General features: G+C 41.5%; 1 protein-coding gene across 1 annotated transcript in view; it reads right to left on the reverse strand.

Moving 5' to 3' along the window:
• Window positions 1–24,694, reverse strand: part of astn2 (astrotactin 2) — a 492,640-nt gene that overhangs the window by 217,674 nt on the left and 250,272 nt on the right. Inside the window, exons 8-10 of the mRNA XM_066712608.1 lie at window positions 21,823–21,907; window positions 21,166–21,240; window positions 18,078–18,215 (exon numbers count right to left, since the gene is read on the reverse strand). Coding sequence (XP_066568705.1) covers window positions 18,078–18,215; window positions 21,166–21,240; window positions 21,823–21,907 — 298 coding nt within the window. The remainder of the gene's footprint in view (window positions 1–18,077; window positions 18,216–21,165; window positions 21,241–21,822; window positions 21,908–24,694) is intronic.

Consider the following 24,694-nt stretch of genomic DNA (forward strand, 5'->3'; position numbering starts at 1 on the left):
GTGTTTGTCCCTGTTATCCCCTTAATAACACAGCCATTGGGAAAATGTAAATCTGACTGTTCAAGCAAAAGCTCCTCATGAACGCAGTCAGTCACATTCATTTACGATCCGTCAGCTATTGATGACATGAACTGAGGCAGAGTCACATGTTACTGCTTATTAAACCTGAATCAGTCCAGAACAAACTGTATTTATTTAATTTAAGACAAAGATTGATATTAACTATAAAGGAGAGCATCTGATGTCAAGACAAGAGAAGGTGCTTTTCTGTAATTGTGAAAGACTTCAACATGGCTAGAAAATCCACAGCCAGGTACCCACTTTAAAATATCTATCTGTGTACTTGAGTCCTGTTCAAGTGATAGTAATAATTAAAGAATCCACTCGGATTAAATTGATAACGCACATTAACCATGTTAGGGGGATCCAAACAAAGCTAAGTGCTCTATTCGCCGTGGCTGACCAGCTGGCGTTTGTGAAGAGCTGCGATGAACGAGCTGCAGCAATGCTGTTCAATGAGCTCCCGCCAGTGGGAGTCTGTGACACGGACATGGCTTCGTTCCGCAGCCATTTTTCTATTTATGTTGGTTTGTTCGCTTTTTCTTGGCGTAAATTCAAATGCATTACACAGCAGCCATAGAATGCCGGGGGAGGATTGCGCTAGTAAAGAAAATGCATAAATCTGCATAAAAACACACCTGTGGACACATGCATTTTCCAGCTACATTAACTGTTAGTTACACTCCGTCAGGGATCTGTGGAACCTGGTCCAGAAACACAAAGCATTGGGATAAGCTGGTATTAAGGGTGTCCTTCAACTCTTTCTAACCATGTTTTTGCAATGTCTTAAATAATGCAAAATGTGTCAAGAAAGGGACAAATGTGGCAAAAAGTCACCCTAGCTCAATTGACCCATGCAAAATATTTAAATCAGTCAATCACGAAATAAAGCAATAAAAGCAGAGGTTAATGCTGGCGTGCACTTAAATGTAATATAAATATAAAAATGTGATCTAAGGGCATGCCTGAGGCAACACATCTGCATATATACGTTTCAGCTGTTTAGCTATTTATTCACTCATGTATCTTTAATCAGGTTATAAACCGTTCAAGCTCACTGGCGGGTCTTTCAGAAACGTATTGTTGAACTACATTGAACTACAGTTTAAGCATTAAATTGAATTATGAAAAGCCTACATGAACTAAGAATACAAATATAATTGAAACTACATTAAACATCATTGCTTCATGGCTACGATAAGAAATATATAAAGATACATTTAAAGATGCATTGTAATTAATTGTCACCTGTAAATCACATGTAACTTCATTTGGGTTTTAAAGCAAGCCCCCCAGGAGGCCAACAGTGTGAGGACGTGGGTCTGAATACAAACACACATCTGAAGACTGAAGACTTAAGCTCTTTATAGACAGGTCAACCACAGAGCTTTTCAGCTGGTTTCCAATGCCATGAACCCTAAGGAACGGCAGTAATACAAGCATGGATACGTTGGGCAGTTTTCACTGTGAAGCACAAAAACAAAAAAGCTACCCCAAAAATAAGAACATGGGCATGCAGGGGTGCAGAGGACAGGTCTGGGAAACACTGTTTTAGTATTTTGCTGATCGGACGGGAAAATAAATAATTACTCTGTACCAGCAGTACCATCGTTGTCGCGACTCCTCTGACCGTCAGTGGTCACCAGTGTGAATAAACATCCCTCACATGCAGGACTGGACCAAGGAACACAAGGGCATGTCTGAGTACAACAGTTCCCATCTTCACTAACACAACCCAGAGAGGGACGGGTGGTGGAACCGAAGAGCCCGGTCTTCAAGGCGGCTGCCTTTGGTCACAGTGGATCAAATAAAAAGTGACGAAATCACAACGCACAATTTAGAGCTCTAAGTGCACCTCATATCAGATATATTTGAATGGATCTGAATGTTTTTTGCTACTCGGTTAATAAGACTACTTAACCAGTTCAGACCCCACTGAGAGTGTAGAGGCGATTTTTGTGCGAAACAGTTTCAACTGAAATCACACAATGTCACACAATGTCGCCATTGGCTAAAGAGCGTAATTCCCGTGAGAGACCTTTGAAGATATTAATAAATTAGTTGAATCTACATAAATATACCAGATTGCCCAAGATTGTTTTAGACTACATGTTCGTTTTAACACAACCTACAATATGCCAATCATGCAGATTAGATCTGGCTCACTTTTTGAGACTTGAACTCTTAATTAGAAATACACACAATAAGCTTCTGTCTTTATTTTCTGAAAAGACCTGAGTCCATCTCATATAAACAAAGGAAAGCAAATATGTATTGATGCATGTGGTGGTTTTTGCTTTACTTCCTCCTCGTTAATATTATAATATGGTTTCTCAATTAATCTCTCCTGATGTTTATGCCAAAAAAAAAAAGAAATTGAAAAAAGTCCTTCATTTTAAATACGAGTCAATTATTTATATTAAAATAGCTTGTGAATAGACCCCTCAGAGGTGTGCTGGCGAATTGCCGACGTTAATTAATGTCAAGCAGGACTGGAAAATCCATTTCATTCCAGTTTGAACTTGTTCAATGCTATCATTCCCTCCCCACCTTTGTGGGATTTTAATTTGGTCCCTACAATCCTTGGCGATGGTCTGTGCACATTCATACATTCATACTTTCGTATTGTGATTATATTATTGACCATCATTATATCATTCAGAAAACTATTCCAGCCTTGCAGAGCGCAGCATTCGATGACCTATCAATAAGATCAACTAGCAATAATGAATGCCGGTGACAAACAGTAGCATTTAACTCTGCTGGGTGTTTGTGTTGGTGCACCGGGCACAGACAGCTGCCAGGGAAGCTTTTTAACTTCCCCACTCTGTGTTCGAGTTTACAAAGCCATGGGGCAGCGAAAGTAACCCTGAGAGCTGCACAGGCCTGACAGGCAGGTCAATCCCCAATGAAACGTACATACAAAAGGTACAGGGACGAAACAAAATACAAAGTATATGTTGAGCAGCAAAGAGATAAAGAAGAAAGTGAAACAGGTAAAAGGGCAAAAATTGAAGTATCTCGGAAAACGAACAAGATGACAAAGAAATGATCAGTCTATAATTTTAATGGTAGGTGTATTTTAACAATGAGAGACAGAATAACAACAACAAAATCCAGAAAAACACATTTAAAAAAAGTTATACATTGATTTGCATGTTAATGAGGGAAATAAGTATTTTACCCCTTCAATTTAGTACTTGGTGGCAAAATCCTTGTTGGCAATCACAGACATTTCTTGTAGTTGGCCACCAGGTTTGCACACATCTCAGGAGGGATTTTATCCCACTCCTCTTTGCAGATCCTCTCCAAGTCATTAAGGTTTCGAGGCTGACGTATGGCAACTCGAACCTTCAGCTCCCTCCACAGATTTTCTATGGGATTAAGGTCTGGAGACTGGCTAGGCCACTCCAGGACCTTAATGTGCTTCTTCTTGAGCCACTCCTTTGTTGCCTTGGCTGTGTGTTTTGGGTCATTGTCATGCTGGAATACCCATCCACGACCCATTTTCAATGCCCTGGCTGAGGGGAGGAGGTTCTCACCCAAGATTTGACAGTAAATGGCCCTGTCCATCGTCCCTTTGATGCGGTGCAGTTGTCCCGTCCCCCTAGCAGAAAAACACCCCCAAAGCATAATGTTTCCACCTCCATGTTTGACGGTGGGGATGGTGTTCTTGGGGTCATTCCTCCTCCTCCAAACACGGCGAGTTGAGTTGATGCCAAAGAGCTCAATTTTGGTCTCATCTGAGCACAACACTTTCACCCAGTTCTCCTCTGAATCATTCAGATGTTCATTGGCAAACTTCAGACGGGCCTGTACATATGCTTTCTTGAGCAGGGGGACCTTGCGGGCGCTGCAGGATTTCAGTCCTTCACGGCGTAGTGTGTTACCAATTGTTTTCTTGGTGACTATGGTCCCAGCTACCTTGAGATCATTAACAAGATCCTCCCGTGTAGTTCTGGGCTGATTCCTCACCGTTCTCATGATCATTGAAACTCCACTAGGTGAGATCTTGCATGGAGCCCCAGACCGAGGGAGACTGACAGTTATTTTTTGTTTCTTCCATTTGCGAATAATCGCACCAACTGTTGTCACCTTCTCACCAAGCTGCTTGGCGATGGTCTTGTAGCCCATTGCAGCCTTGTGTAGGTCTACAATCTTGTCCCTGACATCCTTGGACAGCTCTCTGGTCTTAGCCATGGTGGAGAGTTTGGAATCTGATTGATTGATTGCTTCTGTGGACAGGTGTCTTTTATACAGGTAACGAGCTGAGATTAGGAACACTCCCTTTAAGAGAGTGCTCCTAATCTCAGCTTGTTACCAGTATAAAAGACACCTGGGAGCCAGAAATCTTGCTGATTGATAGGGGATCAAATACTTATTTCCCTCATTAACATGCAAATCAATTTATAACTTTTTTGAAATGCGTTTTTCTGGATTTTTGTGTTGTTATTCTCTCTCTCACTGTTAAAATACACCTACCATTACAATTATAGACAGATCATTTCTTTGTCAGTGGGCAAATGTACAAAATCAGCAGGGGATCAAATACTTTTTTCCCTCACTGTATGATATGATATACTTAGATTTCCAAAAAGCTTTTGATAAGGTTCCACACCAAAGACTGATCCTCAAATTGGAAGCTGTAGGCATTCAGGGTAATGTAAGTAGATGGATTATGAATTAGGAAACAGAGGATGTCGATTAGAGGAGTTGCTTCTGACTGGAGTGAGGTTGTTAGTGGAGTTCCACAGGGATCAGTATTAGAGCCTGTGCTTTTTCTAATCTATATTAATGATCTGACTCTGGGATAGTTAGCAAACTTGTCAAATTTGCAGATGATACTAAAATAGGTGGCTCAGCAGATACAATCTTGGCAGCACAGGCTATTCAGAGGGACTTGGATAATATTCAGTTGTGGGCTGACACCTGGCAGATGAAATTCTATGTGGACAAGTGAAAGGTATTACATGCAGGTAACAAAAATGTCCACTATAATTACACTATGGGAGGAATAGAACTAGATGAAGTAACACATGAGAAAGACCTAGGAGTCTATGTGGACTCCTCACTTTCTCCATCCAAACAATGTGGGGAAGCAATAAAAAAGTCAAACAGAATGCTAGGGTATATTGTCAAAAGTGTAGAATTTAAAACAAGGGCAGTGATGTTCAGACTGTACAATGCACTAGTTAGACCTCATCTGGATACTGTGGACAGTTCTGGGCTCCACACTTCAAGAAAGATATCGCTGCTCTAGAGGCAGTTCAGAGGAGAGCAACCAGACTTATTCCAGGTCTGAAGGGAATGTCCTACTGAGAGACTGAGGGACCTGAACCTTTTCACCCTGGAACAGAGGAGACTACGTGGGGACTTGATTCAAGTCTTCAAAATCATGAAAGGCATCGACCACATCAAACCAGAGGAGCTTTTCCAGATCAGCAGGGACACACGCACCCGGGGACACAAATGGAAATTGGGCTACAAGGCATTCAAGACAGAAAACAGGAGACACTTCTTCACACAGAGAGGCGTCACAATCTGAACAAACTCCCCAGCGATGTGGCTGAAGAGACAATTTGGGAACATTCAAAAACAGACTGGATAGGATCCTTGGATCACTCAGTTATTAATGGACACCAAATGAGCACGATGGGGCGGATGGTCTCCTCTCACTTGGACACTTTATAATATTCTTTCTTATGTATGAATGAGATCGACTGACTGGCTAAAGCTGAGAAAATCTCCATGCAATTAAAGCAGTTCTATATTTTCATGAGCTTTTTGGCTATACTCCGGAATTTGAGAGATAGTGAAGCTAACTATAAACAAATCAAAATAAAAACAGACCAAGAAATCAGATTATTCACTGAGCAGCAGTCCTGCCACGCGCCTAGGTATCTCAGCCACACCAAGTTCTCCCTCCCCTCCCTGTGGAGGCAACGCTGTCCTAGAAAACCCAAAACTGCAGCATCATCTATAAAACGTACCCTCGCCACTAAATATAGACTCTCCTCCCGCACCTGTCTGGTGCTCAGAAGGCATCCATCCAAGACCAGCTTAGCCACTTCAATCCCAGCATCTGCCCGGACTCGAGCTCTCCGCGGTGCTGATGGCAGGCTCTCCCTGGAGGCGCCTGGCTACTTTTATCTGCCCTTGCAAGTATAGCTTTAAAGTTAATAAAGACGTATTAGTCATGTGTCTTCACCCATCCAGATGGCTTAAACTCCTGTCATGTTTTACAGCTTTTTAGCAAGTGCAAGCATTAGAGTTGTGTGGCCGCTCGCTATTCAAATGTTATGAAAATTAATACCCCATCCCCTCTTTCCCGTGTCTTCCTAACAAATGGCTCTGTATGTACATTCCCTCTTCTCCCAGCACACAATGCAGCAACTAATGACTCTTTAACAAGAAAAACAGGAAAAGGTGAACTGCATGAGATAAAAGATCTCTTCTTCTATGAGCTTTAGATAAACAATTACAGTTATGAAAAATTTCATTTGAAAGCGCGACGCCGGCGCAATAAAATCAAAACCCAGGATTGTTTTCTATTGTTTGGCAGGGTGCTATCCATCACTTTGAGGCAGTGTAGATACTCTTGACAACATCTACTAGAACCAAACACAACATGCCTATACAGAAACTAAATCCCTGTAAAATAAGGTCAGCACTATCACAGGGAGTGGATTTGTATTATTGTTATCACATTTTAACACAGCAGTAGTTACTGTGCAGCTGCAAGAACCTTCAGCAGCTGAGAGAATCGAGTTCCTAAATGTCTGTGAAGGAAACGTGACTAGAAATGACAAAATCAGTGTTTGTACTTGACTAATTCTTTCCCCCCAAAAAAACTTTTTTTTTCTTAACTTTACCTCTTCATTTACTTGATTCAATACATTTAAAACTGGGGATGTCCCGTCAAAGATCTGACACTTGAACTCATCCTGAACCGCGGCGAGACTCGCGTACATCTCCAAATGCACAGGGAGATATGGAGAGGCGACTCCAGACTCAGAGATATTCCAGGTGCTTATCCCCTCAGCCCATTACCACTTTATTTACTGAAGGAAGCTCCTAGTAAAGCATGTGGTTAATAGGATTTGTCAGAGATTAATGGTCTATGGAACTCATTACCCCAACTAGACAGATACATATAATTAGATATGGAGTTATTAGTCAAACTGCGCAGGTTGCTCTTCCCTTGGGCCTTTTTTTGCTTAGTATTCACAAAAAGGGGGAGTATAAATTTATCTGTAAAGCACATTTGGCCCCGGTATTAATATGATCTAACAATCAGGAATGTCCCACCAATAGAAGATGTTGCAAATGTTAGAGTCTATCGCTTGGTCCAAACACTGCCTTTAAACAGCCTGTTATTAATCTCCCTGCTCTTTTCCCTTAAAGGAGATTAATTACCTCTCCGTTGGACCATAACAGTTTTGCTTTTTGACTATTACTAACTTGTTGTTGCTGCGCTCGGAAGTTGATTAATGCTGTTTTTATTTCCACCGTATAACACTTTATTTCTTGCACTGTACAGTCTGCAATCAATTGAATTGTGAGGAATTAGAATCTGGTTTATAATCAGACTCCGTTACAACTAGGGATAGCAGTGCCTTCTCTCCAAGCTGCTCAAGGCCACCTTTATCCCCCGTCCTCGAGGTCATTAATTTACTGGGAGTTGCCAGCATTGAAACCAACTAAATGGTGCAAGGTATTCTACATGTATGTAATGGTTATGTAATAACCCATGTACAACCCATGCACAAGATAATTGTACCTTAAGCAATGTGTCACCATCACCAGACAAATCTCTCACAAGGACGACAATCTAATGAATGCCTTGCTCTCTTCTACTTTGCATGTGGAAGATGGCTGTGTATGCAAAACTCTGTTGTGTATTTTTGAATACTTGATGAACTATTCAAATGGGAAGTGTGTTGTTTGAATGAAAAGAGGAGAAGAAACGGTGACAAAGCACCGTGCGATGGTACGGGCAATTCTCTTACCGCAAGCCATAAAAATCATCTTGACACCCCGTAATGAATTGCTCGTCTTTTCCTCTCCAGAAATGAATAAGTTGTGGCAAAGAATACAATAATCAATTTGCTTCATCGCGTTAAGTCAGCCATTTATCTTGAGTGCTGGCTGTCAGAGGCTGGTCTGGCTTATTGGCACTTTCTTATTGACAGAACAATGGCCTTTGAACACAGTTTCTGCTGCAGAGAGAGACATCGATTAGTGGATTTATGAAGTGCTCAGACAACGTTCCTCCACAGGAGCCGGGCGGACTTCACTCCCCGCCGACTCCCAGCCTGGGGTGCAGAATTACAGCCAGCGATGCGTGAAGCCGGGCCTCCCACGGTATATGTGGAGAGATGGACATGTGATCCACTGGGAGATGGGGGGGTTTGATAACCCATCAATTACCTCCAAGATTCAGTCTCAAATCTCTAAAATACGATCGAAGGGTAGTTCGTTTAAGAGTCAAATAACATCTGAAAAACATGATTAAATGTTACCTAAGTGAGAGAACTCAGATGCATCGCATCGCGTTCCTTTTAGAATCATAAAAGCCTTTTAACAGTGAAAAAATAAACTTTCAATAGAATTGTTTTTAACTCGACAACTTTTCAACATTTTACAATAAAAATAAATCAGTCTGTGAATTGCAAAGCGTTTTTAGAATTCCCTCTCAGTCTGGTAGAAACCCACACGCTCACTCCCCGTGGGCTGAAGACACGAGGCAATTACAGTTCGGCACATTGTGTCGTGTCGCACTTGCTGTTCAATCCCATCGTGAGCAGCTTCTTACAGTGTGTTACTGGAGTTTCACAATCTGAGTCAATCTGAGTCAAATCTGACAAGTTGTGTGAGAAGAAAGACCCTCGTTCTCCAAACTAAATGATTTCTAGGATTCAGTCGTGAATCTCTCTGCCGTTCTATATCCTGCAGAAAGTAAGATATGTATTGTGAGTCAGTATATATCCTGTGGAGGCAAGAATATTTGGCTTCTGGATATATAATTGATATGACTGCATTCCATGTCTTGCTGAGATAGACGTTCGTTTACCACTAGATTTAGAAATATGTTTGAAATGTCACCTTATATTTCAATTTCTAACATATTCTCACTGACGGGAAACTACATGACTCTATAAGAGACACGGAGATTCCAGCACAATAAGGAGGTTTAGTTGAAGTACAAACCCACACACATCCATTTAAACGTATCCTACGCGTCTCAAGGTTATATGTGACAGTCGCTTAACAATAAAAAGAAGGACACTTTCCACAGCAGCCATATAAAGACATTACCCTGTAGTTCACTAGTATTGTGCTAAACTAGCACTAAGGGAATGACGTTTAATTACTTTTTCCAATTATTTTCCTCTGCATTGATGATCCAGAACGCGACGCATTATCAGCCCTGAACCGCTGAGCTTGTTTTCTCCGCATCAATGCGACTCCACTATGCCCGAGATCTCTTCTGGATTGGACTTCGTGTGGATGTTTCCTGTAATCAATAAACGTCGAGCTGTAAGTGGTGAGGTTCATCTTCCTGCGATGTTGGTAAACGGGACACAATTACTGGCAATGGGAAGTAACGACCTTTCGGAAATCCTTTTCTCAGGCGTCAACCAGGGGCGCAACTAACTTTTCCCAAACTCACGGGATAACCGTCAATCATTCCTGCAAAATTCCAACTGTGAATAAAGTGATTGATGTGTATGTAACACGTTTTAACTACCTCTGCCTACTGCTTGGTCTTTAAATAGATGCTGTGCCAAAAAACAGTTTTCTGTCAATCAAGTTATATATATCAACACACATATATACATACACATATATAGAGAGAGCTGAAGTCCCAGTAGCATAGCTTGTGTTTCTGCAAGTGTCAGATACCTCTTGTTTGTTGTAATAGTTCATTATTTATCCCCTTCTCTCTCTGCTAGTCTCAACTCTCATATCTACCTGTTTAGTATACACAAGTTTAACACTGCAATGATAAGACTCAGACAGATAGATAGATAGATAGATAGATAGATAGATAGATAGATAGATAATAAACAAACACAGATCGATTGGCTCATTTGAATATGATTTCCATTCTGTCACAGAGTTTGCCTCCTCTCTGCAGACCACCTGTAATTGTTTGCTGCTGGCACTTGCTTCCACAGATAATAAGGGAATGTCTTTCTATCCCACAGAGACCCGCAGAGTTATTAAAGCGGCTCATATTGTGTAGATTAGCAGATCAGTGTAGCATCAGGCCAACGTTTGTGACAGCAGGTTTGTGTTTAAGGTGGTTACAGGACAGTTCTGCAGGAAATAGATTACAGCTATTTTACTGCTATGTATTATAAATGTTTGTACATTTTAAAAAGCACAATTAAGACCCTAGATTATCCACAAAGCAATATGTCCTACGTCTATCGCCGGTGGGGCTAATAAATACATTTATTCAGAAGTACACATTTTATTCAACTCAATAATTCAGAGCTCCCATTGATGTCTGTTTTGTTAGGGTTTATAGAGTTATTATTGTGCTCTTAATACAGCATCAAATATTTATTCAGCCTTAATAAATGGTGAGTAATTTATTGAACCACAGGCAGAATGCAGTTCAACAATTTAGGGTTACTCTGTTGGAGTGTATTTTCTTTTTCCCACCTTGTCGCTTCGAACAGCCCCTTCATTACTTCAGCTCAGGACGACTGTAGACCAACACGGCTCCCAGCAGAAAGTAATTGCGTTTCTTTCAGAGGAAACAATTTGTTGTGTTCTGGCCTGGACTAGAACTTGGTCAGAGTTACTAAAATGAGATAACCTGTGAGTGATGCTTTACCAACCTACCATGTGTCAAAGGAAATTAAACTGTAAAGAAATATAAAAAAATCTCACTCAACAGGCAAGTGTTGTTTAGGTATTTGGTACGTGGTAATCGACCCGATCCGACCCACACTGGCTACAGAAACAATAAAGAGACAAGTATGAGAATTCCCTACATGCAATCAATAGACATCATTAATCTCTTCTCCCCCACAATACAGACACTGATTCTTTAACCACCACAGCATGGACTTGACAACTCAATGGTGATCGAAGTGTCATTTGTAATGTTTGCAAATGTGACAGATTTTAAATGTTCCTCGTACGGTTGTTCTCAACAGGCACTCATTTGCTGGGTCCAGATGTCTTTACACGGCCAGCAGCTGGATTAGTCAGGAGATGTTTAAAGTATTTGTTTCCCAGTGCACGACCGGCAATACAACATCCCGAACAGGACAATTAGACTCGCCACATGTGCTCAAAGGCAATAACCCAGCAGACCGGGCTTGTAACATGTGATGTCCTCTCTAAGATGTCACAGTAAGGTCATAGATGTTGTTCATGTCACAGATAAATCCATGCATCCCGATTGCAGTTCTCCCAGTGGGCCGACATGTTGCTGCTCGTTTGGATCTTCCTCTGCCAATTTAATTAAATTGCTTTTTCACTGTTACTCAACAGAAGTCAAACAAGGGAAATGAGAATCAATGGGCTTCTTCCAGCACAGACATCTAGATCTGTCATCCACTAATGCACGAGCAGGCCGATACTCTGAAGGCAGCACATGAGCTCATTGTGATGTCTAAATGACTAAATAAATATCAGAGTGTGAGAAACAAACGTCACCTGGTTCTGCTACTATATTGCAGTTGAATAAAAATCAGCAAGGGAAGCAGAAAAAAAAAAAAACACAGTAGAATTTAAAAACATAAGAACATAAGAGAGTGTCCAATCGAGAGGAGCCCATTCGCCCCATCGTGCTGGTTTGGTGTCCATTAATAACTAAGTGATCAAGGATCCTATCCAGTCTGTTTTTGAATGTTCCCAAATTGTCTCTTCAGCCACATCGCTGGGGAGTTTCTTCAGATTGTGACGCCTCTCTGTGTGAAGAAGTGTCTCCTGTTTTCTGTCTTGAATGCCTTGAAGCTCAATTTCCATTTGTGTCCCCGGGTGCGTGTGTCCCTGCTGATCTGGAAAAGCTCCTCTGGTTTGATGTGGTCGATGCCTTTCATGATTTTGAAGACTTGATTCAAGTCCCCACATTGTCATATCATCTCTTCTAGCCTTAATGTAGAATAAAGACATTCATACACTATGCCTTCTTTGTCAAACACCTTTTTCTGTATAATCACACAGTATTTGCGTTCCCTGAATTTGGTTTTGATATTAAAAGGTGTGATCAGGTACCGCACAGTATATTGCTGATAACGGCAGGACAACACAATTTACGGCAGTGATGTTTCATGCCATACTCATATAGTGTATATAGAAATAAGGCTGCGACACGAAGGGAAAGGAAAGCCAGTCGTAGAAATGTGTCCAGCAAACATGACTCTTTCAAACCACCTGTCAGAAGGACCAACTATTTTGAATAATGCAGATGCTGTCCCATAAATCACACTGTGGGTATGGGTTGTTTTTTTTCCCTTTGTCACATTGTATTACTTATTCTGTAACCTGAGACACTCCCGTTTCTTTAAGATGAATACAACATTTCTTCAAAGCAAAAGGTACGGCGGAACAAACTGCAACACTTGTCGTTAGCTCTGTATTCCTGCCGTGGGATCTTCCATAAAGACCCAGCTCCGCAAACTCTCCCCGCAGTTAAACTGAACTCAGGAAAAATGTGACGGTGCAAATTAAATAAACCCCCAAGAAGGAATATGAGGGTTCATTCATTTGTTCATTCACACAGTGTGTTCCACCTCTACCTGCTTCCTTTGAAGATATCCGCTACGGGACAATAGACACGGTGATAATAACATTTGTACTGATAATTTTAAATAGATTTTGTTTTTACTTTTCCAATTATTTCATTAAAAGGGCTCAGCAGCCACATATCCAAATCTGCTGAATCCCAGGACTGACGATATATACCTGAAATTGCTTATCATAAATAAAATCCATGCTTTAGAAAGGCTTTGCATGTCTGTTTGATATTACAAATAGAGTTAGAATCGCTTTTCAATTATTTATTTTTTCAAGATAAACTCATTTACACACGAGTATAAAATCACAGCGGAATTCATCCATACTGCACGTAAACGCAGTATTTCTAAAAATATTTGTCACCATGTTCAGATATTCCCTCTATTTAAACGATAGGGAAATTTCCAATAATGATACAAATGTTCTTATTTAATCACACATAATATGATGTTCTTAAGGTTTCAATGTACGAATTCACCGTGCTAATTAGCTATTTAAGATCCATCCTTGAAATCCACATGATCCACTGCAAATATGTGTTTCTTTTTAATCTGTGCTTTGAGATGTCTCTGTGAAAGGGACTTATTCACTCCAACACATTGCATAGCTCCTTTAAAGCATTCAGCCTCAGATGGAGAGCAGCTGGTGGGCCGCCACATTGCTTTAAATAATAAAAAAGTCTAATTATTTAAGAGTACAGAGCAGTATAAAATCAAGCTGCGAGAGACTAACAGGGGGTAATTGCAGCTCGCCCTGGCGGTTTCTCAAGTTCAGTGCTCGAGCAGTATGGAGATTTTAATGAGCACCATCCGCGGCGAAACAGTCGAGGGTCCATAAAGGTGCAGGAGGTGCAGAACGCATTGTTAGTGGCATTTACATTAGCATTAAATCAGCGGACATGCTTATATAGCCTTGTCCAGGAAATGCTTTATCCATCGCAGGAAAAAAAACGACGCATTCCCAAATGACAGCCTGAGATGAGGCAGTGTATATATTTCCACAGTCTTCTTTATAACACGACATGGATGTATATGGTATAAGAAGTGATCAACGGCTATAAACCATCATGGTCCAGTTGTACTGGTTCTGGAGAGCTGCTTTACCAAGTCTTCACGGCTCATATAAAGTGCATCTGAACTGTTTACTCCTCAACCTCACCCTGTTTACCGTGCTCGTTCAGATTAATGGTCGCTCTTCGGCAGAGAGAAATTACTTTTTAAAAACACTCCTGAATGTACAATTTAATAAACTTCACAAGTGTGTTTGTTATAAATGAATGGTAGTTACCTGTGGAGTGGGAAGATCCATCACTCTGTCTGCTGAGTTTCCGCACATACACTATTCATGGACCATTATGTACGCTGTCTGGTAGGAGTGATTTTCACAAATGCAGAACAAACCACTCATTCTTGCTCTATTCTAGGTCACTGTTAAAAACTGGTCCTCTTACCCTCTTCTAAATCGACAGCTAAATCCAGTCAAGCACTGACTTTTGCAGAGTCACCTTTCTGCAGTGTGAGCGATTTCACTTCATGTCATCCAAACACCTTTGATGGCACTTATGGGAAGATCTGTGAGAATGACGATGCGTTCCCATCAAGGAAGTCCAGCTCAGTCAGCACCGGTTTGTGTAGAGGATTACACAGGGAAATCGGAGATTAGACCCCAAGCTGCGATATAATACTAGAACATAAGAAGAACATAAGACAGTGTCCAATCAAGAGGAGGCCATTCGACCCATCGTGCTTGTTTGGTGTCCATTAATAACTAAGTGATCCAAGGAATCAACAGCTATGGCTATGGCTCTTGCCTTTTGTTTGTCATACGAGTAGTTTGTTTCCATTTAATGTCATTCGTTTTCCAGACTTTATGAACTATTAGAAGGAGGTGAATGGATTTATTCTGGACATGTTGAGTGTCTACAATCAGGACAGCCATGGTTTCAAGGGGAGCATTTATCTGTGGTGACAAGAAGGCAGAGGAATGCAAGGATGCAGGGGTTAAAGGCATCCGACAACTCTGATTTAATTAGACTTTATACTTCACATTGGGAAATATATCAAGACAATAAGGGAAGAAAATGGTCTAGACGTCTGGTATCCCAACATGAACCCTCATATGAAATCTTACGTACAGAACCACTCAAATCGAGCTGATAGGAGTTACCCACACTTCAAGTCTTAAAAATCATGAAGGGCATCGACCACATCAAACCAGAGGAGCTTTTCCAGATCAGCAGGGACACACGCACCCGGGACACAAATGGAAATTGGGCTTCAAGGTATTCGAGACAGAAAACAGGAGACACTTCTTCACACAGAGAGGCGTCACAATCTGAACAAACTCCCCAGCGATGTGGCTGAAGAGACAATTTGGGAACATTCAAAAACAGACTGGATAGGATCCTTGATCACTTAGTTATTAATGGACACCAAACGAGCACGATGGGGCGAATGGGCTCCTCTCGATTGGACACTGTCTTATGTTCTTATGGACCTGCAGGCACACTGACAACCATTGTGGAGCCCCACGCAACTCAAGACTGGCAGTAGATACAAGAACTGATGCAACATGTGTCTGAATCCTGGGGGCTGGAAGCTCAGAGATCATTGGTGGTTTCTTCGAGAATTTCAGGGAATCGTCTACATAATACAGCTATGAATAGAGATCAGAGGCTCATCTCCTGGATGTCCACTTGTGTCCTTGTTTCACTGTTTATTCTGAAGTCATCCCCAGAGTTGCCTATGTCAAGAAGGGATTTGAAGACATGCAACAAGTTTCCTTGGATCCTTTCTGATGTCTGCGTGTGACATCCGTGTATGGCGGGGTATGTGTCATTGGTCACTGGGCAGCTGATTGAACAAAGCTGGACAGGAAAGGTTTCTCTGTGTTTTAGATTGGGCAGGTGCAAATCAATAAATAAATAAACACAAACTCAAACACATCCCCACGTGTTTATAACCCTGCACACCAGATCTAGGTCTTGTAAAGAACATAATAAATTAATTCAATGTTCCTGAGCCCAGACTCTTAGCAGGCAAAGCATTACTCTTTCTAATTAAGACACCAGACAGGAAGTGGCTCCATTGTTCCATAACAGTTTTATTATTATTCTGAGGTCACTGAGATCTCTGTACGCAGGGAGAAGCCCTGACATTCCTCACGCCTGCACGAGTGAGTGATTGCATTGTTTTTCCCGGAACAGCGATAGTGCAGAAAATCACTAAAGGACAACAATTCCCATGGAAAGAAGGTCATGACAAATGAAGTCCGGACACAAACACAATCTGTTTTGACGAAACTTGGAGCATATGATGTCCCTGTGGACTGTGAAGCTGAAATTATGAACAAAGTTATTACAAAGTACAAACATCCTTTGTTGAAATTCCTTTTCTTCTTCTAGATTAAGCTGAATATGGGAACATAATTATATTATTAATGGGCCAGTGTTTATATCAACATGAAGAAATAGAGAGTAAAACAAATCAAAACCTACATCCCATTTAGATATAAATGACAGCCTTACTATATATTGAAATGTAATTGTGGACCAGGGGCACAAATGCGACACTGCTCTGGCTAAGGATTTAAAAAACAGTCTGAATATTTATTAGCCGCAGATACATTTAAAGGATTTCTCTAATGTTGCCATTCCACCGTGAAATTGGAGGATTATGGCTGATAGACTCATTGTTTCTGCCCTTGACGCTCTGCTGTCTGTGTGAGACGCCAACACGCTTTCGTTCTCAACATGGTGTTTTTTCAGAGGTTGTTTTGTCATGATGGGTCGAATGGCCTCTCGTTTGTAAACTTTCTAATATGCGTTGGCCTGATTCTGAAGTGATCTCCTCAGTTCACAGTGTCTGGGTTTTGTTTCTTACCTGATACAATGTGGTGGACTTGTGCAAAGGACAAATACAGAGCTGCGTTTAGGAGCCAAAAAGGTTACTCTGTAGGAACTGGCGTTAGTGATGTTTTGTGTGAGAAGAACAAACAACAGTCTCAGCCCTTAGAAAAACTTTGAAAAAGTAAAAACAAAACTGAATTTTATACCAAATTTGCCCACTACAATTGCCCACATATTTCACATAACTACAGCGGGGCACCTACTTTAACACCCCACTCAAAAAAGTCAACAGGATACATGTACTGTTTGGAAAACTTGTTGTTCCTCGTCCTCATAAACAAATAAGAAAAACAAAACAAAAAAAGTAAATGCCAAAGTAATCAAGCTAAACAATGTCTTGCAATGGAAAAATAGAAACGAAGTGTGTGTGTGGATGTGTGTGAGTGTAAAACTGCTCCACGCAGAGCTGATAACACACTCAGTGAAATGTGGAGAACATTTATGAAGACCTGCTCCAATATGAGAAGGTGTAGACAGCCTGGTTTTTGATTGTTGCCCTTGTGAGAATGTTCTTGCCTTGTTCTACCAGTTTAACAGTCTGCCTGCTCTGGATTGACACCACAGGTATTATATTACTTCGCTGCCGTATCCTAACCATGGTTTTTGATTTCCTCTGTGCCAGCGCTCTGAGTTCTGTCAGACTGACAACAGCAATCTCTGACACCGGAGTATCTGTCCAATGTTACACCTACATTTCCCCGCAGCTAAAGAAGACCCACGAAACATTCACATTTTCCAAAACAAAACATAAGAATCAGACCGTCAAATGCAATGATCTGAAACGGAGCGATTGCCCAGGCTGTCAGGTTTAAATTCAGTAAGCAAAAATGAAACCTACCAATTATACAGTCATACAATCTAGATTCTACAACATAATCCAAGCCTCTTAAAACACTATCACTGGTTCAAGTATTAATTCCCAACAAATAATTTACCTGTGCCCATCTGAGGAACAATACACAACCCAGCGTGCACACAACAGAAAACCAGGGACAGAAGTCAGCACAGATGATATTTCCTGTCTTCTGAGACTTACTTTCATCATGATTTCCTGCATGGATTAGGTTTAAAATAGACTAATGACCTCTGAAGATCGACCCCCATCGTCCCCAGCAGTCTAGAGAGGAAATTTCACACGTGCTACACAGGGACTGGGACATCACTTGTGGATGGGCAGAGACCACATTTGACCCAGGCACAATAGACATGTTGCCAGCAGCTATTCCTCCTTAATAACCTGTTGTGTGTTTTACCTGTTCTAATGGAGGCGGTTGAAACAGTAACAGATATGTATTGGTGTTTATCTGCAGGGTAGCACAACACAGCAGGCGCCGGGCTGCAGACCTACCTCACATCACCGGGGTCCTCCGTCACAAGCACATCGGTCTTGCAGCTGGCCAGGGGGTTGATGGACAGCTCCACCGGGGGGACCACGAAGCTCTTACTGACGGGCAGCCACAAGCCCTGCCCCAGGCTGTACGTCGACCTGAAACCGCACACAACACACAGCAGGTCACACGGGGAACGCTCCGATACATAACTGACATATTGAGGTAGAAAGAGAAAGATATGTAATAAAAGATGCTACATGACAGGGCTTTTGTTTGTTGGGACCCATGAACTCATGTGCCGTTCTGACACCCTCTTTGAAACAACTGCTTTCAGAAAACGTTTTTCAAAACAATCACCACTGTTTTCTTCTCCTTCAGTTTTCAACTGAGCACGAGCACAGACAGTGGAGTCCAGTACCGTTCCTGTTCATCAAAGACAAACCCTTCCTTAACTGTGCGCAATAATACCCAGCAATTATAGTTTCAAAGAATGCGAAAATAATTCAAGGACATATTAACAACTTCATCAAATGTTTGTGTCTGAATATTTCTCCCTGTTTGTTGCTTAATAATGTTTATATACAGTGAGGGAAAAAAGTATTTGATCCCCTGATGATTTTGTACGTTTGCCCACTGACAAAGAAATTATCAGTCTATAATTTTAATGGTAGGTGTATTTTAACAGTGAGAGACAGAATAACAACAACAAAATCCAGAAAAACGCATTTCAAAAAAGTTATAAATTGATTTGCATTTTATGAGTGAAATAAGTATTTGACCCCTTCGACTTAGTACTTGGTGGCAAAACCCTTGTTGGCAATCACAGAGGTCAGACGTTTCTTGTAGTTGGCCACCAGGTTTGCACACAACTCAGGAGGGATTTTGTCCCACTCCTCTTTGCAGATCCTCTCCAAGTCATTAAGGTTTTGAGGCTGACGTTTGGCAACTCGAACCTTCAGCTCCCTCCACAGATTTTCTATGGGATTAAGGTCTGGAGACTGGCTAGGCCACTCCAGGACCTTAATGTGCTTCTTCTAGAGCCACTCCTTCGTTGCCTTGGCTGTGTGTTTTGGGTCATTGTCATGCTGGAATACCCATCCACGACTCAAACGTACAAAATCAGCAGGGGATCAAATACTTTTTTCCCTCACTGTATGATACTGCTTACAGTGCTTTAAATGAAAGTTGGAAAACTGTAACAACTTTAGAAAACTTCTTGAATGCATCTTTAGGTTTTGGTAATTTTAATTCAAACACTAAAGGGGAAAAAACAATCAAGTGAATTAGATGTTGTATGTGGGGAGCAAAGTCTGACACTCATGAAACACTAATGCCTTCAGACAGAAAGCACTTTTACAGATCACTTCAGTTCAGTTCACTAAATACACAACTCCTGAAAATAATGTACAGACAAATAATTCAAATAATTGGATTAAAATGAATAAATTACTAATGGGATTGATTCTCCTGAAAGGAGTATTCATTGTATGCTCATTTAACCCCCAGAGTGTTTAAATCACATTTTGTGGTACATTTGTAACATAAATGGACACTATACAAGAACATTGTAACAAACTTCAAGATAATAGATAAAGATAAAAGATAAAATAATAGAATAACTGGAAAGGACAGCACCGTGATTGAGATGATCCACACTGTCAGCAAGCCTGTTCTCCATGAATATTTCAAAACAACGAACAAATAAAAAAGTAATGAGGTCACCAAGATGAATCAGAGGTCAGAGGTCAGAGGTCAGTCACACAAAGCATCACTCACACGGTGTTGGTGGTGGTGCTTGAAAACTCACACGGTCTTTCTGTCAGTCTATTTATACAAACATTCCGACACAGCTGCACATCTGCAGAGTTTTACATCACTGTGCTTCTGTGTGTGTGGGGGGGTTATCACAATAATTCATTATTTTTGTTTCCCATTCCATGTTGATGGTATGTTTCGTTCATCAGATGAACAAAATCAACTCAATACACATAAAAAGGCTCTTGTGTTTGACTTGGTGTCGGACTGCAGTTTCCACACAGGAATCCCCAGCTCAGCCTCCCACTGACAGGAAGGTGTTCGGCTCAGGTCCCTGGTCATGTGACACGAGGACATTCAGGCCGGGGGTGGCCCGACCTTCAGCGCATTACAAAAGCCTGGTTCTGTCTCTATCTACGGAGACCCACGAGGCTCAAAGGCAGCCAGGAGCTTTGAAGTCGGGCTGGCGTTTGCTGTGGCAGATGAATGATGAAGGGAAGCCAAACGCTGCGCTGGAGGTGTTATCCTTGTGATCACAGGAGAACTGAAGACAATTCTGATATACTGCCCCCCAGACACTCAGGGGCAAATGGATATTTTGTTTCTATTTGAAATACATTCATCTTTGACAGAGCACCAAAGCAATACGTCAGGAGACCAGAAGGACAGTTTCTGGCTCAGATGTAAACTCTTGTCAGATTCGGTTAATTTGTATATTTTATATCTACAGCTCACATTTCCAGAGAATAAGAGCAAATAACTGATCTATTTGCTATTAAAGACTGAAATAACTGAGCGCCAGATGTCTGCCGTTCACAGTGAAGTCAGTAGCCCCTCTAAAGAAACGTCAGAGCACGTACAGCAGTGACAGGAGAGCAAGGATGATCACATATGTGTGTTCATTTATCAGGTTGTGTACACATTGTGTCAGCTCCCCCCGCCAGCACCTCCCTGTTAATTGTATCCTGCGTGTGTTGCTCGGCGCACGCGGACGTGTTCAGCAGCTCAGCCATAGCGTGTGTAGACAGGACCCTTAAGAAGTCGATGAGTTACAAAGCTGTATATGTGTTGCGTTTGTGATTTCAGTCGAGATGAAATGTCAGGAAGGATGTCACTGTCAAGAACAGAGCTGGGACTTGTCATAAAAGCTTCCACTAAGAGCCCTTGAAAATCCCTTCTGGCTATTTATTCATGGGCTTTTTATGATGTGCTCTGTGGAGTAAAGCAGCGCAGTGTCTTTGCAGATGGGGGGATGTATCAGATGAAGAATAAAAAATACAAATCATATGTTTAAAGGAGAGGGAGGGGAAGAGGGAAAGAGAAAGATATATAGATATAGTTCTTTCACACCTGAATATCTTTTCTGGGGCTTGCTCCCCAGTCACCAGGTCATAGCCCCGCTCCAGGGTTGTGTATGGCCACGGACTGCAGCAAACACAAGGAGACAAAGGTTAACGACAAAGGACTCAGGAGAGGGGAGGAGGAAATCTAATCTAATTCACGTTAATTGACCTGTCTACATCAAGAGGAGATGGGAACGAGATCGTGAATATGACATACAGCCGACGCCGGCCTGAGGAGATTCAATCTGGAGATGTAATCACCCTGATGATTCCTCAGCGACCAACGCTGGGATGGATCACTCTGTTCTGTCATGGAGAGGTATTGTGTGAATTTACAACCGGCCCGCATCATGTGACGGATGTCTCTCTGAGAAACATCGCCGGGTCTAGCTAAGGGTCTGACATCAGTCTTTTACATGTGGGTAATTATTCCTTTTCTTCTCCTCCTGCTGATACACAGCTCCTCAAAATGGATGGATGAGGAGAAGTATAATTAATATTTCAACAGTTCATTTTTGTGTTAAAGATACATTAATCTGGAGAAGTTATAAAACTCCAAATGCCTGGTCACTGTCCCAGGGAGGAGCATCGCTTGCTATTCAGGGCTGGGATGAATGTGTGTTTCTTTACGTGACAGAAAGGTCACCAGGCCTCGAGTCCTTACCCTTCATTCCGTCCCCAGTCGCTGCGAACACAGAGGTGCTTATGGATGGGGTCGGGGGAGTATCCCTCGTGGCAGCTGCATTCACCTGAAGAGAGAGCAATGACAGGAATATCCATTAATCTGAGCCCTAAATTAATTGGAGGTGTCTTCACAGGCTGCCCTACTCATCCATCACAGGGGAGCTCTGCCCAGCTATCACTTCAGAGCCAGCTTTCGGCAGTGATTGTCCCTCCCCACACCTCGTGCCCCGGCCCGGGGCTGATATCCCTCTTCAAAAACATCCCACCAAACTTTCATTCCTCATCCCTGGGTTCGCCTGTGGTGGCCAGTGCAGCCGAGATTAAGAGAGTGTGATAAGAGTGAAAGGAAAAGGGAGTCCTGGGAATCATGTATATTGCTTTAATTTACAGGTACGAAACGTGAGCTCTGCGGTGCCAGAGTGTCGAAATGTTCAGACAAATAGGTTTAAAAACAATTCAATTCACAAGAAAAACAACTGTAGTTCCCGAGAAATTCTGAAAAACTCAATTTGCCTTTTGTTTTAATATAATGCAGGTTTCACTTTTCAGTATGAGGAACGTTTGTCCAATGCACACTAGTATGAGGAAAAGTTGCGGGATTTATCCTGGAGCCCTGAAGTCCTGATTTATTATCTGTCAGAGGATATGAGCCGTACAATTCATAAAACAAAAAGCACCTTCGCTGCTTACTGTGTTCTAAGGTTACATCTTTGTCTCCGGCAATCCGAAGATGATTCTGTCGCTGAGCATCCCTGGGCAAAGTGTTCTTCCCTTCTCTCGAAACCACAGATATTTGAGCCTCATTAAAAAACTCCTCTACTTTCATAAAAGTGAGAAACTGCAGACGAGCCGTGAAACAGATTCCGAATTGTAATTGCAGCGAAGCACACAAGCCAATACATGGGCATGAAACTATGAAAATATATTTCAAGTGAACACAAAATAATTATGTTTAATTTTTAAGAAAGCTATAATCTTTGTGTAAACCGCACATAAAGACATACATCTGTTTTTCTAATTAGAGAGATTTAACACATTTCTTTGTATGAACACACACATGAAAATAAATGTGAATGTATATCTTGCACATGTTTATGCATATTTCTGCAGCTTCTGTGTGCATTTAACACTCAATAGTTGATTTTCCAAAACTGGTTAAGGGTTTCCTAAAGTGTTTATGAGAGTTACTGTAACAGACTAATTTTGCTCAGTTTACATTCAAACTGCAGAATGTAATTTACTGAAGTTGTAAAACCAGGTCCTTAGTGAACCTTTAGTACAAAACAAAAAGTGTGAATGTAACTCAGAATGATTGTCTTTATGGTGCATGGTACTCCACTTGACAATTTACAGCGTTTGATGACGCCACACTTTCACATGCCAGGTTGATTTCTAACTAATGAGGTCACAGTAATAGGCCGACTCCAGATTGTGTTACATCCACAGGAAAATGTAGCCAAGCTGTGTGTAACGTGGGTGGATGAATCTGACTAATAACAGTAACTAATGAATAAATAAAACAACAGATCTTGCTGAATGGATCCTTGATTGATGTTTTGAGAATATCAGACCAGGGGACATGTTTAAGATCGATGATACATAATCGCAGCAGGACACAAATGCAACAATCACCTAAAGGCGTTCAGACAGGAGACGCTCTGAAACAGCTCCCCCATTGGGACTCACTGATGGTTGTGATTCTGGAATTATTTAGTTGCCAGCTAACATGCTTGGTGGGTCTTGGAAGTACTGGAAGAGCTGTTTTGAAAATGCCGAATCGAGCCACTGCTATCTGACTGGTCTTGTGTGCGTTGCTGTGCTCCTGACACCAATATAATTTCTTCACAATTTGTGTGCATATCGCTGCTTTAATTCTGGGTCAAATAGGGTTTTATTATATTGCTTATATGGGCATTTGCAGATCTGTCTCTAAGTCCTAGTAATAGTATATAAATTCAAATAAGTTAAATTGTTGAACTTTTTATTGGTTGGCTTGTCTACACCTCCCTGGACACCAGGAGCACAAATCGCTACAGAATTAAGTGTTTATTTGTCTCCTGTTGTTTCAAACACTGCACCTTAAAAATAAAAATTATTGCTGCCTGCGTGTTCGAACACCAACTTTGACCCCACACAGTGTCACTATATATACATATTATACAGTGAGGGAAAAAAGTATTTGATCCCCTGCTGATTTTGTACGTTTGCCCACGGACAAAGAAATGATCAGTCTATAATTTTAATGGTAGGTGTATTTTAACAGTGAGAGACAGAATAACAACAAAAAAATCCAGAAAAACGCATTTCAAAAAAGTTATACATTGATTTGCATGTTAATGAGGGAAATAAGTATTTGATCCCCTATCAATCAGCAAGATTTCTGGCTCCCAGGTGTCTTTTATACAGGTAACGAGCTGAGATTAGGAGCACTCTCTTAAAGGGAGTGCTCCTAATCTCAGCTCGTTACCTGTATGAAAGACACCTGTCCACAGAAGCAATCAATCAATCAGATTCCAAACTCTCCACCATGGCCAAGACCAAAGAGCTGTCCAAGGATGTCAGGGACAAGATTTTAGACCTACACAAGGCTGGAATGGGCTACAAGACCATCGCCAAGCAGCTTGGTGAGAAGATGACAACAGTTGGTGCGATTATTTGCAAATGGAAGAAACACAAAATAACTGTAATTTCCCTCGGTCTGGGGCTCCATGCAAGATCTCACCTCGTGGAGTTTCAATGATCATGAGAACGGTGAGGAATCAGCCCAGAACTACACGGGAGGATCTTGTTAATGATCTCAAGGCAGCTGGGACCATAGTCAGCAAGAAAACAATTGGTAACACACTATGCCG

The sequence above is a fragment of the Amia ocellicauda genome, chromosome 9 (genome assembly GCF_036373705.1).
Source record: "Amia ocellicauda isolate fAmiCal2 chromosome 9, fAmiCal2.hap1, whole genome shotgun sequence".
NCBI lineage: Eukaryota > Metazoa > Chordata > Actinopteri > Amiiformes > Amiidae > Amia > Amia ocellicauda.